We start from the raw sequence: 16,064 nt of genomic DNA on the forward strand, positions 1-16,064 counted from the left end.
TTTTCCAGCAGGTTTTTATGTTAACGTGGATAGTTATTTTTTTTTCCCTGTATGTATATAGCAAAATGTATTTTATATGGAAAAAAATTAATATACCGTATTTTCTGGTGTATAAGATGACTCCCAACTTTTCCATATAATATATGGAGTTTGGGATATACTCGCCGTATAAGACCGGGGTCATCTTATACGCTGGGTGTCGTCTTATACGGCTTGTGTGGTCCAGATGGTTCCCAGGGTCTGGAGGAGAGGAGACTCTCCTTCAGGCCCTGGGATCCATATTCATGTAAGAAAAAAAAAAAGAATAAAAATAAAAAATATGGATATACTTACCGTCCGACGGCCCCTGGCTCTCAGCGGTCCTTCGCGCAATGCATCCTTGGAAACGGAGGCCACCGCTTGCACCGCTGAGAGCCGGGGGCCGTCGGATGGTAAGTATATCCATATTTTTTTTTTTATTATTTTTTATTTTTTTACATGAATATGGATCCCAGGGCCTGAAGGAGAGTCTCCTCTCCTCCAGACCCTGGGAATCATCCAGGACCGCTCCCTGCACACACCGTACCCAGTGTATAATACGACCCCCGCCTTTTGAGAAGATTTTCAGGGGTTAAAAAGTCATCTTATACTCCGGAAAATACGGTATATATTTTTTTTTCTTTTTGCGCACGGGACTTTCATTTTTTTTTTTTTATTATTATTTCTTTTACAGACATTTTATTTATTTGTATTTCTTACATAATTTATTCTCCAAGTGATCATAAAAATCTGAGGGGGCATTCTTCCCTTTAACCCCTTCACAACCTTTGACGTACAGCTCTGGCAAAAAGGAAGAGATCACTGCAAAATGTGCAGTTTGTCTAATGTTTCTCTTTATAGGTATATTTTTGAGTAAAATGTAAATTGTTCTTTTATTCTATAAACTACTGACAACATGTCCCTGAAGTTCCAAGCAATACATCTTGTATTTATTTTCTGAAAATGAGAAATGGTCAAAATAACAAAAAATGCATTCCTTGCAGACCTCAAATAATGCAAAAAAAACAAGTTCATAATTATTTAGAAACAACAATACTAATGTTTTAACTCGGGAAGAGTTCAGAAATCAATATTTTGTGGAATAACCATGATTTTTAATCACAGCTTTCAAGGGTCTTCGCATGCTTTCCTCCAGTATTTCACACTGCTTTTGGGTGACCTTATTCCACTCCTGGTACAAAAATGTAAGCAGTTCTTCTTTGTTTGGCTTCTGACTATCCATCTTCCTCTTGATTACATTTACATTAGCATCCCCAGATCATCACCGATCCTCCACCAAATTTCACAGTGGGTGTAAGACACTGTGGCTTGTATGCCTCTCCAGGTCTCCGTCTAACCATTAGACGACAAAGTGTTGATCTGGGGATGCTTCATCAAGGCTAGAATTGGGTTAATCTTTGTGGAGGATGTATGAATCAAGCCGTATACAAGGTTATCCTGGAAAAACAGCTGATTTCTTCTGCTCAGGCAATGTTCCCTAACTCTGAGGACTGGTTTATCCAGCAGGACAATGCGCCATGCCACACAGCTAGGTCAATCATGGTGTGGATGAAGGACCACCACCACATCAAATCCCTGTCATGGGCAGCCCAATGTCCAAAGCAGAACCCCATTGAAAACCTCTGGAATGTAATCAAGAGGATGATGGATAGTCACAAGCCATCAAACAAAGAAGAACTGCTTACATTTTTGTACCAGGAGTGGCATAAGGTCACCAAAAAGCAGTGTGAAAGACTGGTGGAAAGCATGCCAAGACGCATGAAAGCTGTGATTAAAAATCATGGTTATTCCACAAAATATTGATTTCTGAACTCTTCCTGAGTCAAAACATTAGTATTATTGTTTCTAAATGAATGATTATTAACATGTTTTCTTTGCATTATTTGAGGTCTGAAAGCAATGTTTTGGGTTTTTTTTAATTTGGACCATTTCTCCTTTTCAGAAAAAAAAAATTGATTGCTTGGAAATTCGGAGACATGTTCTTAGTAGTTTATAGAGTAAAAGAACAATTTGCATTTTACTCAAAAATATACCTATAAAGAGAAAAATCCGACAAACTGAAAATTTTGCAGAGGTTTCTTAATTTTTGCCAGAGCTGTATATTTACATCAAAGGTAGTGTACATGCCGAGCCCACATCTTTCCCCGCACTTCATGGCTGATTTTAATAAGCCATTAAGTGCCTTTAACAGCTGCGGGTGGAGCGAGTGGCTGTTAACTTGTTAAGTCTCACTGTCAATCACTCACAGCAATATTTAACATGCATCGTCCAGAAGCGGATCTTTAATCCCGTCCATCGCCTCCCCTGTCAAGTGAGCTGGGGAGGGGGGTGCGTCGATAGGTTGTGATGAAAGCCGAGGGTCTGCTGAAGACCCCTGTGCCTGTCATTATGATGCTCCTGTGAACTCTGGCGCTCATAGGTTGTGATTTATGCTATTCACGGCAGTGCTGAAGCCCTTCTGTGTATAGCACAAGTGAACGGATGATCGCAGCTTTACGTCTCCTCAACGGACTATTTAAGTCAGTAAAAAGTGTGAAAAAAAAACTTTTTTTAAATATCTGAAAAAACATATATAAATAAAAACCCAAGTTCAAATCACCACCAAAAAAGCCTCATTGAAAATAAAACAATTAAAAAATAAAAAAAAATACACATTTGGGATGACAGTGTCCGGAAATGTCGGATCTATCAAAATAATAAAACAATCCGATCAGTAAGCGGCGTAACAAGAAAGAGAATCAAAACTCCAGAATTGCATTTTTTGGCCACACTAACATGGCAATAAAATGCGATGGGCGACAATGAAACTTATTTTATAATTTTTTTTTTTTTACAATTTTGGCATTTTTTTTTAACCACTTAAATAGAAAAAAAAACTATACACGTTTGGTATCTGCGTACTTGTGCTGTCCTGGGAAATCATATGAAGGTCATTTTTACAATATAGTGAACATGCTAAATAAAAAAACAAAACACAAAATATCAATTGTGGAATAGCACTTTCTTTTTGCAATGTCACCGCACTTGAATTTTTTTTCCTGTTTTCCAGTGCACTATGTGGTAAAATCAATGGTGTAATTTAACTCATCCCACGAAAAAAACAAGCCTTCATATGGCTATATTGATCGAAAAATAAAAAAGGTTATGTCTCTTGGAAGAAGGTCCACTTATTATCGCCAGAAGCTGCCGGTCACACATGCAGTCATTCTTTAAAAAATTATTTTCTTCGCAGTTAAACTATGGCTGAAAACCATGTCTCTGCAGTGATTGCTGTTAGCAGCCCAGGCAAAAAGAAAGAAGTTGCGGTACCGAGAAAATAGAATTATAAAAATTACGAGCAGTGAAACCTTTTCTAATTTCCATATCTGTTATTTCTACCTGGGTTTAATTAGGGATAAAAGTGTAGGTGACACATTCTCTTTAACTTCACAATCTCCGAATCAGACTTCTCTAGACATGTAGTAATCATGTCAGCATGACAAAATGAATCTCATCCCCGCTGCCCTGGACACGTTTTGTTACCTGCCCCTGACACAGTGATTTTCTAAAATTAATGTGTCTGCTCTGACGGACTGTGGGTTGGAGTCTTATGGAAAGATTATTTTTTTCTTCCCCCTCTGTTTCCTTTGGAAACCAAATTAATGTTCAGCTGCTTATCTGTATGAGAAATGGAGACAACATAATTGTATTGCAAGTAAATGAGGCCGCACTACCTGAAGCGTGCGCTGATCGCTGCTATCGCTACAATGTATTACTGGGAGATTGTAGAAATACTCCGTTTCCCTGCAGCTGCTCCAAAGGGAAGAATTAATGAAAGCATCCAATGCGCCAACACTTAGACCATTACTCGCCTACCCCCTTTTAGTTTGGCATGTCCCTGCAGAGGACATTAACATTAAGGGTATGTGCACACGCTGCGGATTTTGCTGCGCTCCGCAGCGGTTTCCCATGAGTTTACAGTACAATGTAAACCTATGGGAAACCAAATCCGCAGTGCACATGCTGCGGAAAAAAACGCGGGGAAACGCAGCGGTTTATTTTCCGCAGCATGTCAATTCTTTGTGCGGATTCCGCTGCGGGTTTGCACCTGCTCCAATAGAAATCTGCAGATGAAAACCCGCAGAGGAAACCGCAAAAGAAACCGCGATAAATCCGCAGTAAAAACCGCAGCGGTTTTTCACTGCAGATTTTGCAAATCCGCTGCAGAAAATTCCGCAATGGAATCCGCAGCGTGTGCACATGGCCTAATGCTGCAATTTATGTCCGCTTCCTATGCAGCATCATAAGGCTTGCTAATGAGATGATTACTGATAACATTTGGTATGATTCCTAATAGAATTATCCCAAAGTGTATAATATCTTGCAGAAAACAAAATGTCATCACAGTCTGAGATACTATGGGAGAGCCCCAAATCCCCACATTTTGCTGATAACAGAGGAAGATGAAGGTACAAGCAGCAATGTTGCAGAAATGTTTTACAGGGAATTTGTTTTGTATTGTACCATATGTCCACAAATGGCATATAACATGCATACCTGTGTTCAGCCCTCCATACACTTTACAAAGCTGTCACCTGGACAATGGTTCGGCCAGCAGTTATTTTGCCTCGCTTTTCCAAGTCCGAAGACTTAAGGTACCTTCACACTGAACGATATCGCTAGCGATCCGTGAAGTTGCAGCATCCTGGCTAGCGATATTGTTGAGTTTGACAGGCAGCAGCGATCAGGATCCTGCTGTGCCATCGTTGGTCGGAGCAGAAAGGCCAGAACTTTATTTCGTCGCTGGATCTCCCGTAGACATCGCTGAATCGGCGTGTGTGACGCCGATTCAGCGATGTCTTCACAGGTAACCAGGGTAAACATCGCGGCCCTGCGCTTAGTAACCCGATGTTTACCCTGATTACCAGCATAAACGTAAAGAAAAACAAACACTACATACTTACATTCCGGTGTCTGTCCCCCGGCGATGTGCTTCTCTGCACTGTGTAAGCGCCGGCCGGCCGGAAAGCAGAGCACAGCGGTGACGTCACCGCTGTGCTTTCCGGCTGGCGCTTACACAGTGCAGAGAAGCACAGCGCCGGGGAACATACACCGGAATGTAAGTATGTAGTGTTTGTTTTTCTTTACGTTTACTCTGGTAACCAGGGTAAACATCGGGTTACTAAGCGCGGCCCTGCGCTTAGTAACCCGATGTTTACCCTGGTTACCAGGGGACTTCGCATAGTTGGTTGCTGGAGAGCTGTCTGTGTGACAGCTCTCCAGCGACCACACAGCGACGCTGCAGGGACCGTTGTCTAGATCGCTGCAGCGTCGCTAAATGTGACGGTACCTTTAATGGCATAGAGACTCTATTGTACTTGGAGAGGTCTAGATAACACATTAGCTACATTTTATGCACACAAATAAAGCTCTTTACTTCTCTTCCCAGACATTGTATTAAAACGGGATTTCTGCTCTTCTTAAATTTATGATTGGAAATCATGTTTATAAAAGATATATATATATATGAGAGAGGTCCACATCCTGGACTGAAACATCGCACATGGGCCAATAAACATTTTTATTTTTTCTATTGGACTGCTGCCTTCATAAGCGCCGTTGGCTGGGTGCCAGCGGCGGTCAGCCAGCGTTCTGTCGCAGGCCGCCGGCGCGCATCGCCGGCAGGCCCCAGAAATTTAGTCCCCAGCTTTTTAGCCGGACTAGGCCGCGGATAGCATTGCTCCGGCGCTTCTCGTCTGGAACGAGAGGCGCCCTGCAAAATCTCGAGGGCCATGTTGCTCCCACTCCTGTGAGGAAACCAGCCGCACAGTGTCACCATGCTGACTGACAGCTCCCACAGCTACAGGGCCACCGAACATCCCTTCTGCCGTCCTATTCCTCCCTGGGGACACAGACACAGGACCGTGGGTAAGCTGTACCAGAAAGAGCTTAACCCCTTCTCTGCACGCACACCCTGCCTATCTCTAAAGACACTGTCTCACCCTAAAGAGGCCAAAAGGGTTAACAAAAAGCACAGTGTTTTTTACTTCATGTGCCACTTGCAGCACTGCCTTGCCCTGAGCTCACAATACCCCATTATGTGCGGATTGTGATCCTGCCTGTGTGCAGCCGCCGCCTCCGACCCTGCTGAGCCTAGTCCCCCTGAGTGGGCCGCTTCCCTATCACGATCTATGGCTTCCCTGGCCAAGGCAATAGACCCTCCGGGGTCCCTCTTTAAGTCAGACCGCGGAGAACTCTGGCATCGGTACGGATCCGCCCACCTGCAGGGGGCGCACTCCGTCACTAAGGGCTCAGGGTTCTAGAAAACAGACCGATGTCGCGTCCCCTGATCACAGCCGTGCTTGTGTTTCAGCCTCTACAAGCTCAATTTCTCGTACCCCTTCTCCTGAGAACCATAACGCACACGACTCTGAATACGAGCCTGATGCATCTTTAGTTCAGGATTCCTGGACTTCTCAAGAGCCGCTTGATTCTCTTATTGAGGCGGTTAACAAGTCCCTGAAGGTGGACGGGAACCCTTATCCACTCAGGAACATTTGGTGTCTGTTAAAAAGGCTAAACGTGCCCAAAAGGTGTTCGCCACTCATCTTGAATTTAAGGACATTGTCCAGAAACACAGGGACCGGTCTGATAAACGTTTCACGGGTCAAAAGCCTATTAAGTCCAAATACCCTTTTGCTCAGGAACTAATGAAGGACTGGCTACAGTCTCCTTCAATGGATCCTGCCGTATCACATCTCGCCTCCAAAACGCTACTATCCTTGTCTGACGGTTCTTCAGTCAAAAACCCCACTGACCGTCAAATTGATTACCTGTCTCGCTCTGTTTTCGAGGCTACAGGAGTGTCTTTCCATCTTTCACCGCTACTTGGGTGGCTAAGGCTATGGTCGCTTGGGCTGAGGTGCTGACCACAACCATCCATGACCGTAATCTCCCTCCAGAGGCGATCAATCTGGCTAACCAGATAGCCCAAGCCGGGGACTTCGTGGTTAATTCTTCAATAGATGCTTCCAATTGCGTTGCACAAGCAGCCGCGAACGCAATCTCCATCAGACGAGCCCTGTGGCTCAGAGATTGGCGAGCAGATTCTGCTTCCAAAAAATCATTGCTGTCTCTGCCCTACCAAGCTGGTCGCTTATTCGGAGAAAAGTTGGATCAAATTATTTCTGACGCTACCGGAGGAAAGAGTAAATTCCTTCCTCAACAAAAACCTGCCCGGCGGTTTCGGTATCAACAACAACCCTGATTCCGGCCCTTTCGCAACAATCCCAATAGGTCATCTCCATCCTCCGGATCAGGTCGAGTATCGCGCGGAGACAGAGGTTCCCAGGGTTCATACAGGCCCAACCGTAGCTGGAATCCCCGACCGAGATCATCTGGATCTAAGGGATCAAGATCCCTTAGACCTTCCAATCAATGACTCCTTGCAACATCCATAGGACATCGACAAAGTAGGCGGCCGTTTACTTTAGTTCCGCCAAGCCTGGCTCTCGATCGCCCACGACGAGTGGGTCAGAGAACTGGTGTCCTCCAGATACAAAATAGTTTTCTACCCCCCCGACACGCTTCTTCCAGTCGTGTCTTCCCAAAACAAAGACAGCGGCCTTTCTCCAGGCCATACGGGCACTACAAGTCATCATTCCGGTTCCCCAAGACCAAAGGTTCAAGGGGTTTTACTTGAAACTATTCGTGGTCCCAAAAAAGGACGGTTCGCTGTGACCAATACTGGACCTAAAGCTTCTGAACAACTGTCAAAATTCAACGCTTCAGAATGGAATCTCTCCATTCTGTTGTCGCGTTCATGGAAAAGGGAGAGTTCCTAGCATCCATAGACATCAAGGATGCTTACCTCCACATCCCAATTTTCCCTCCTCATCAACAGTTCCTTCGCTTCGCTTTTCGCGAGGAACACTTCCAGTTCGTGGCCTTAGACTTCGGCCTTGCCACCACTCCCAGAGTTTTCTCCAAGGTCATGGCAGCTGCCATGGCCATTCTTCATGCTCGGGGAGTGGTAGTACTTCCGTACCTGGACGACCTACTGATAAAAGGCCCATCATATCCAGCCTGCGAGGAGTCCGTTGATATCACGGTGGATACACTTTCTCGCCTGGGTTGGAAGATAATCTTCGACAAATCTTCTCCGGTCCCGACTCAGCGGATTTCCTTCTTAGGAATTACCCTGGACACTTCCCGCGGCTTGGTCATTCTCCCTCCAGAAAAGGCCTTGGCCTTGCAGCAGGGAGCACGGGCTCTCTCCCGCCCAGTCCCTCACTCCATTCGTTTCAGCATGCGCATTCTCGGACAAATGGTAGCAGCCATGGAAGCGGTTCTGTTCGCTCAGTTCCACCTCCATCCCTTACAACATGCGCTGCTGTCGGCATGGAACGGGAACCCGTCCTCTCTCAACTGTCATCTCCATCTGTCTCAGCAGGTCAGGCAGACCCTCAGGTGGTGGACGCTGAAGTCCTCCCTGTACCAGGGAAAGTCTTTTCTCCCAAGGCGCTGGCTGGTGGTGACCACCGATGCCAGCCTTTTGGGCTGGGGTGCGGTCTTCAACCAACACACAGCACCGGGGCGGTGGTCCACTCGAGAGTCACGTCTCCCCATCAATATCCTGGAAATTCGAGCAATCAGACTAGCCTTGTTCAGTTTTCACCATCTCCTGGCAGGTCACCCCATCAGAATCCAGTCCGACAGCACCACAGCGGTGGCGTACATCAACCGTCAAGGGGGAACCTGTAGCAAGATGGCCATGCTCGAAGTGACCCACATCCTCTGTTGGGTCGAGAGCAACCATTTGCCCATCTTGGCGGTCCAGATACCAGGTGTGGAGAATTGGGTGGCGGACTTCCTCAGTCGCCAGGGGCTCGCCTCGGGCGAGTGGTCCGTACACCCTGAAGTTTTTCAGCAGATTTGTCATCGCTGGGGGACCCTGGATGTCGACCTCATGGCCTCCAGTCTAAACAAGGTCCCCCAGTTCATTGCCCGATCCCTCGATCCACGTGCCATCGGTGCAGATGCCCTGGTCCTGCCGTGGCATCAATTCCACCTCACGTACATTTTTCCCCCTCTTCCCTTGCTACCAAGGGTCATCAAGAAGATCAGGGCAGAAGGGGTACCGGTGATCCTAGTTGCGCCGGACAGGCTGCGCCGGGCACGGTACGTGGAACTGGTTCAGCTGGTCGCCGACGTCCCCTAGCGGCTTCCAGATCGCATGGATCTTCTCTCACAGGGCCCGATTTACCACCAGAACTCCGGGGGCCCTGTCTTTGACGGCGTGGCCGTTGAATCCTGGATTCTAGCCCAAGCTGGATTCTCCCCTGAGGTATCCTCCACCATGATTAGTGCTAGGAAGCCCGTGTCCATGCGCATTTATCACCGTACCTGGCGAATCTTCTTCGCATGGTGCTACGCCCATGGACGATCTCCTCTGGTATTCTCCATCCCTTCCATATTGGAATTTCTCCAATCAGGCCTAGAGTCGGGTCTCGCACTTAGCTCTCTCAAGGGACAGGTGTCAGCATTCAGTCCTGTTCCAACGAAAAATTGCCACCAGATTACCGGTTAAGACATTCATTCAGGGAGTTTCCCATGTGGGGCCTCCCTATAGAATGCCTTTGGATGCATGGGATCTTAATTTTGTCCTTGGAGCTCTTCAGGAGGCCCATTTCGAACCACTGCAGGACGTATCTCTGACCTTCCTTTCCTGGAAGGTGGTTTTTCTAGTGGCTATTACGTCAATCAGGCGTGTCTCGGAGTTGGCGGCTCTTTCCTGCCAACCCTCGTTTCTGATTTTTCACCCAGATAAGGCAGTCTTGAGGACCTCTCCTTCCTTTCTACCCAAAGTCATTTTCTTCTTCCACCTCAATGAGGAGATTATTCTGCCTTCATTCTGTCCGGCACCAGTCCATCGTGTTGATAAAGCTCTGCACACTCTCGATGTGGTTAGGGCCCTTCGACGGTATGTCTCACGGACGGCTCCCTTCTGCAAGTCAGATGTCCTATTCGTACTTTCAGAGGGACAAAGGAAGGGCTTGCCCGCTTCCAAGGCTACTCTAGCCAAATGGATTCGATCGACTATTCAGGAATCCTATCGTGTCAGGGGTGCTCCTATCCCAGCAGGGATTAAGGCCCATTCTACTGGGTCGGTGGGCGCCTCTTGGGCCATTCGGCACCAGGCGTTAGCACAACAGGTCTGCAAAGCTGCGACTTGGTCCAGCTTGCATACTTTTACGAAACACTACTACATTCATTCTCTATCCTCAGCAGACGCTGTCCTTGGCAGGCGCATTCTGCAGTCAGCAGTACCTTAGCTGCTAATACCCCATGTACCATAGGATTACAGCAATGTTGCTCCCCACCCAGGGACTGCGTTAGGACGTCCCATGGTCCTGTGTCCCCAAATGAGGCGTAGGAGAAATAGGGATTTTTGTGTACTAGTGTACTAGTGGCAGGCAACATAACACCCATGGTCCTGTGTCCCCCAATGATTGGCTCGGAGAAAAGGATTTTACGGTGAGTACACAAAAATCCCTATTTTTCTCACTGACTAGTATTAGTGACGGATGGCCTTCCGTTTCATCCGTCGTTTGACGGATCCGTCGTAAATTCTGTGTTTGTTGCCCAGAGACAACGGACATAGTAATGTTTTTTGTGTACGTCAAAAAAATCAGACCGACGGATCCTGCGCTGTCCGTCGTTGGCTATAATGGAAGCCTATGGACGCAGTATCCGTTGCTGTCCGAAGACTGAATCCGGCCACGGATACTCTCTCTCCTCTGCACAGGATCCGTCTTTTCAACACTTTGACGGATTGTGACTTTTTCTAAAAAATAAAAAATGTGTGAAAGAGGCCTTAGGATACTTTCACACATCAGTTTTTTTGCCTTCAGGCATAATCCGGCTATTTTTGAACAAACTGATCCGGTGCAAAATGTGAAAAACTGATGTGCCGGATCTGGTTTTTTTTTCAGGATCAGCTTTTTTTTTGTTTGTTTTTTTTACACCGGGCCTAGAGTTTGGACTTCCTGTACGAGAGAGAGAGAGATATGCTCATTGTAAAAATACCGGAATCGGTAGCAATGTTTCATCCGTTTATCGCTGGAACCGTCGCTGTGAGTTTTTTCGCCGGACAGAAAAAACGTTCCTCTGTATGTTTTCTCCGTCCGCCGGAAAAATAATTTTTGACGGATCCGGCAAAAAAACGGATAAAACGTGTGACCATCAGGCGCAATCCGGCGCTAATACAACTCTATGAGAAAAAACACATCTGTTTTTTACATAGCTCACCAGATTGTGCCTGATGGCAAAAACCTGATGTGTGAAAGCAGCCTTATTGGCTGCAATGTCCATTGACTGGTGGTAGGAACATTGACTCTTCCGATCCAGTGGAGACTGTTGGACCAGCATCTCTGGAGTTAGTATAGTTCTTGTCTGTGAACTTTTAGAGCAGATCAGAAAACCCCTTTATCTCAGAAAATGATAAATGCCTGTGTGAGGCTCCATCATGGCTAGAAAAGTAACCAAACTCTTGCTGTTTCCATTTCAATGCCGCCTTGTTCAGTCATTCTGCAGCAGTGACGTCCCGACACAGGCATATGACCGCTGCAGCTAATCACTGGCTAGACCATTGACCTGTTACAGGCAGTAACTGGTTTCGGTGGACACACGTCAGGATGTCATGGCTGCATCAGTAAGTAAAGATTGGCAGTGAACAGGTAGTGTTGAAACTGGAGTGACGGGATTGGTGAGTAATTGTTTTGTTTTTTATTTACTCAACAGACATCCCCTTTTAATAAAACTAGAATTAAATAAATAGCACATTTAGTTTAAAAGAAATGTAGCCCTTGGTATAATTCCCTTGGCAGATGCGGTGTGTGGCTGTATACATATACACATACACCTCTGTTGGGTTTGGTAGTAACATATACAGTATCTATATTGCACTTGGCTTTTTGAGTTGTACGTTTTGCTTCCTGACAGTGTGTGAGCGCCGTGGGAATGTGAAAGTTTTCTGACTCCCATTTTTTTTTTTTTTTTTTTTTTTTTAATGAATCATTATACAAAACAAAAAGTAATTTTGTTTTATAAAACTCCCATGAAATTCAGAGCTTATTTTCTGAATATTACAAAAGCATCTGGAAGAAAATGGATTTGACAGTATAAAAAATTCACGACCAAGGTGAACCACACATCCCTATGCTTTTTGGGAAGGAGCTGCAGGAATGACGCGTGTAGAGACCTCTAATGATTCCCCAATGAGCACTATGACTACATCACCATCTTGTTTTCCATTATTACGAGTAACATTCATCATGAAACATCCTGTACTTTTTATCAGAAATTAAATTAGTGAATTGGGTTGGGAAAATTAATGGAAGCCATCTGCGTGAGTCAGCCGTTTCCCATTTAACCCTCTCGTTAGTGTGGGCTCATTTACTTCAGTCTCTGCTAGCATCCATCTGTGAGATATGTTAGCAGTCCGTGCCGCTGCTCTTATAAATATATGCTGCATACAAAACGGAAAGTTAGTGTGCATCGTGTAAAATAAACTCCTATTTCCTTACATCATTGATGACCAATCTACAATGAGCATTAGATGGATGGTAACCTTGTTACATCGAACGAAGGCACAGATTTGAAGAATAAATAGACCTGTTATTGGCCCAAAATATTATCGCCACTTCCGCCTATCAAGGGAAACCTATTAAGAAGGAAGCTTAGGCCACTTCTAACCAAACACATCTTTATTAGTTTTCAAAAACAATACACCAAAAATGTAAAAAAGGGCGGGATGATAATTAGAGAAAGCTATACTCACTAGTTATACCCACACAACCTTTGCCTGGGGGAAAACTGAGCTAGTGTAAGGATGCTTGGAATTTGTAATTAATATGCATCAAAATCAAGGTGGACCTGATCATAGACAATATTTGTATAAATACCAATTATCAAGATGACTGTAAAATATTACAGATGCCATGTGGCCTGAAACGGATGAAGCTTGATGCATCTTAATCCTGAGGCACAATATGGAAGTGTTTGTATTGAAGTGGCTTATGCGGCTAAATGCAGTTTTAGCCCCTTCCTTCATGTGTATGTGATATGTTGGGGTCTCATCTTTGACGTAGGCTCAGGAGCTTACCCTACATCTTAGGCTACATTCACACTAGCGTCGTTCGACGCACGTCGCAATGCGTCGTTTTGGAGAAAAAATGCATCCTGCAAAGTTGCCTGCAGGATGCGTTTTTTCTCCATAGACTTTCATTAGCGATGTATTGCCACACGTCTCATCCGTCGTGCGACGGATGCGTCGTGTTTTGGCGGACCGTCGGCACAAAAAAAAAAGTTCCATGTAACTTTTTTTGTGCATCGTGTCCTCCATTTTTGACCGCACATGCGCGGCCGAAACTCCTCCCCCTCCTCCCCGGAACTCACAATGGGCAGCGGATGCGTTGTAAAACTGCATCCGCTGCCCACCTTGTGCTACATTAACACACTGTCCGTCGGTACGTCGGGCCAACGGTTTGCGACGGCCCGTACCGACGGACTAGTGTGAAAGTAGCCTTACCTGGCAGATGATGGCTGTGTTATTCAGCCATTACCTGCCTTTAAATAAAAAAAGGAGAAAACTAGGAGTATATAGGATATTTAAGTAATAGAAAATGCTTTATTTAAATAACATATAATTAGCAAGCTTTATAGCAAAATACAAGGAAGCACAAAAAGTACATAGCAAGTATATTTAGACAAGGATGATAAAAAGGAGTGGATAACCCCCAGTGTGCACCCACAAGAATACCATCACACAGGGCTACATATTGTGAAGATAGCTGCTCGAGAGCATCTCTATTGTTAAAGTAGCATCAGTCACACCATGTGGTGTGTCATAAATAGTTAAAGATTTGTAATTAAAAAGAGAGCAGCGCTTACCCTGAGAGGCACACAGTGGGGCACACCAGTTGGGGTCCACCGAACGGGGTGCGTTCGGTGGACCCCAACTGGTGTGCCCCACTGTGTGCCTCTCAGGGTAAGCGCTGCTCTCTTTTTAATTACAAATCTTTAACTATTTATGACACACCACATGGTGTGCCTGATGCTACTTTAACAATAGAGATGCTCTCGAGCAGCTATCTTCACAATATGTAGCCCTGTGTGATGGTATTCTTGTGGGTGCACACTGGGGGTTATCCACTCCTTTTTATCATCCTTGTCTAAATATACTTGCTATGTACTTTTTGTGCTTCCTTGTATTTTGCTATAAAGCTTGCTAATTATATGTTATTTAAATAAAGCATTTTCTATTACTTAAATATCCTATATACTCCTAGTTTTCTCCTTTTTTTATTCAATTTCTATGGAGTTGGTTCTCTTTTTCGGTGGGGGGTTACACAGCACTACTTAGTGCGGGTGGTCCCATTTCCCCCTTCCGCTTGTATCTAATATGTTGCCTGAATCTGTTATTATTACCTGCCTTTAGCAGCGGCACGTGGAGCGCAGGGGAACTGATCGACACGCTGATGGGTTGCCATAAGTCAGACTAATTTTGATAGTACTCCTACAGGTGTCCAAAAGAGGCCGTGATTTAGTAACTCAATTGTTTTGCTGTATAGTACAAGCAATCACCAGTTCGAGTCCCCTAAGGGGATAAGATTCAGTAACAACTAAAAGAAAAAAGATTTTAACAAAGTAATTATATAAATTCAAATCACTTTTTTTTTTTCTCCTTTTGAAGATAAAAGAAATATAAAAAAAAATTACACATGTGATATAGCTATGTCCAATGTCAAAATATAACATTAACCTGACCTGATAAACACAGTAATGGAAAAAAATAAATAAATAAAAAATCTAGAAATGTGGATGTTTTGGTCACCACAACACCCCAAAAAAGTTCAGTGCGAAGCAATCAAAACATTGTATGTACCTCAAACTGAAAAAAAAGTCAGCGTAGAAAAAACAGGGCTTCCCACATCTCCTTCTACCGAAAATGGAAATATTATGGGTCTCCAAAAATGATAATAAAACCAATTTCTTTACTTTATGTATTTTTTATTTTTAGTAACTTGCTTGTTTGGTTTGTGTCCAGCTGTGTGTAATAGGGTTGGCTTACTGCTCTTTTTAATAGCATGCCATCCCCCTTTTGTGTCACAGTCAACATATACAGAGAATGGGACTGGTTTAGCTGCGGAAATGAGCGGTCAGCCAGCCCCCTTCACACAGCGCACGCCCATTTAACAGTGCTGAATAGTGGGGATTTGCATGATTTTTGCACACTGAATGATTTCTGTATGTTTTTGCTTGCAGCCGATTCTGGAATCCGGAGCTATAGACCTGCTGTGTAGTCTGACTCTTAGTGAGAATCCAGCTCTGCGAGTCAATGGTATCTGGGCTTTAATGGTAAGTGTTTCTCATCACAAGCCACTGACAAATTATTGCCTTTTACCAACAATATGTTGTGTTTTCTAGAACATGGCGTTTCAAGCCGACCAGAAGATTAAATCAGACATTTTAAGAGGTTTGAGCACAGAACAATTGTTTCGACTTCTCTCTGACTCCGATGTTAATGTGTTGATGAAAACATTAGGACTTCTCAGAAACTTGCTATCTACACGTCCTGTAAGTGTGACACTAAAATCTGTGTAATACGCCACCAGCTAGCTCAGATTGCTTTTGTTTAACCACTTAAATGCCCCTCAGAGTGACAAGCGTACCTAGGTGGTTACATCCGGAGTAAAGTCTGTCACTAAGTTGTACATGACTTTAAATGATGGGGTGCTGATGTGTAATGTCGCCCATGACTGCAACACCCGAGAGAGGGGATCCACCCATCAAGGAGAGGAAACCTACAGAATAAAAATGCAAAACCTCTCCCCCCGCATTAGCTGGGTTACAGAGCTTGAGAGGACCTCCATCAACAATTAAACATCAGCATAAATACCATTACCATGGTAAATCAAGCCTATAGTGCTGATTGGATGTAGAAGGAGAGGACCACATTGTGGCCTTACATATATGGACAATAG

The 16,064-nt window shown here is 44.7% G+C and overlaps 1 protein-coding gene across 2 annotated transcripts in view; it reads left to right on the top strand.

Annotated features, from left to right (window-relative positions):
* ARMC8 (armadillo repeat containing 8) overlaps positions 1 to 16,064 on the top strand; it is a 116,004-nt gene that overhangs the window by 88,882 nt on the left and 11,058 nt on the right. For both annotated transcript variants that reach the window (XM_077272138.1, XM_077272139.1), the window contains 2 exons: positions 15,346 to 15,438; positions 15,508 to 15,657. In XM_077272138.1, the coding sequence (XP_077128253.1) occupies positions 15,346 to 15,438; positions 15,508 to 15,657 (243 nt within the window). The remainder of the gene's footprint in view (positions 1 to 15,345; positions 15,439 to 15,507; positions 15,658 to 16,064) is intronic.

This window comes from Ranitomeya variabilis, chromosome 7 (genome assembly GCF_051348905.1).
Source record: "Ranitomeya variabilis isolate aRanVar5 chromosome 7, aRanVar5.hap1, whole genome shotgun sequence".
Classification (NCBI taxonomy): domain Eukaryota; kingdom Metazoa; phylum Chordata; class Amphibia; order Anura; family Dendrobatidae; genus Ranitomeya; species Ranitomeya variabilis.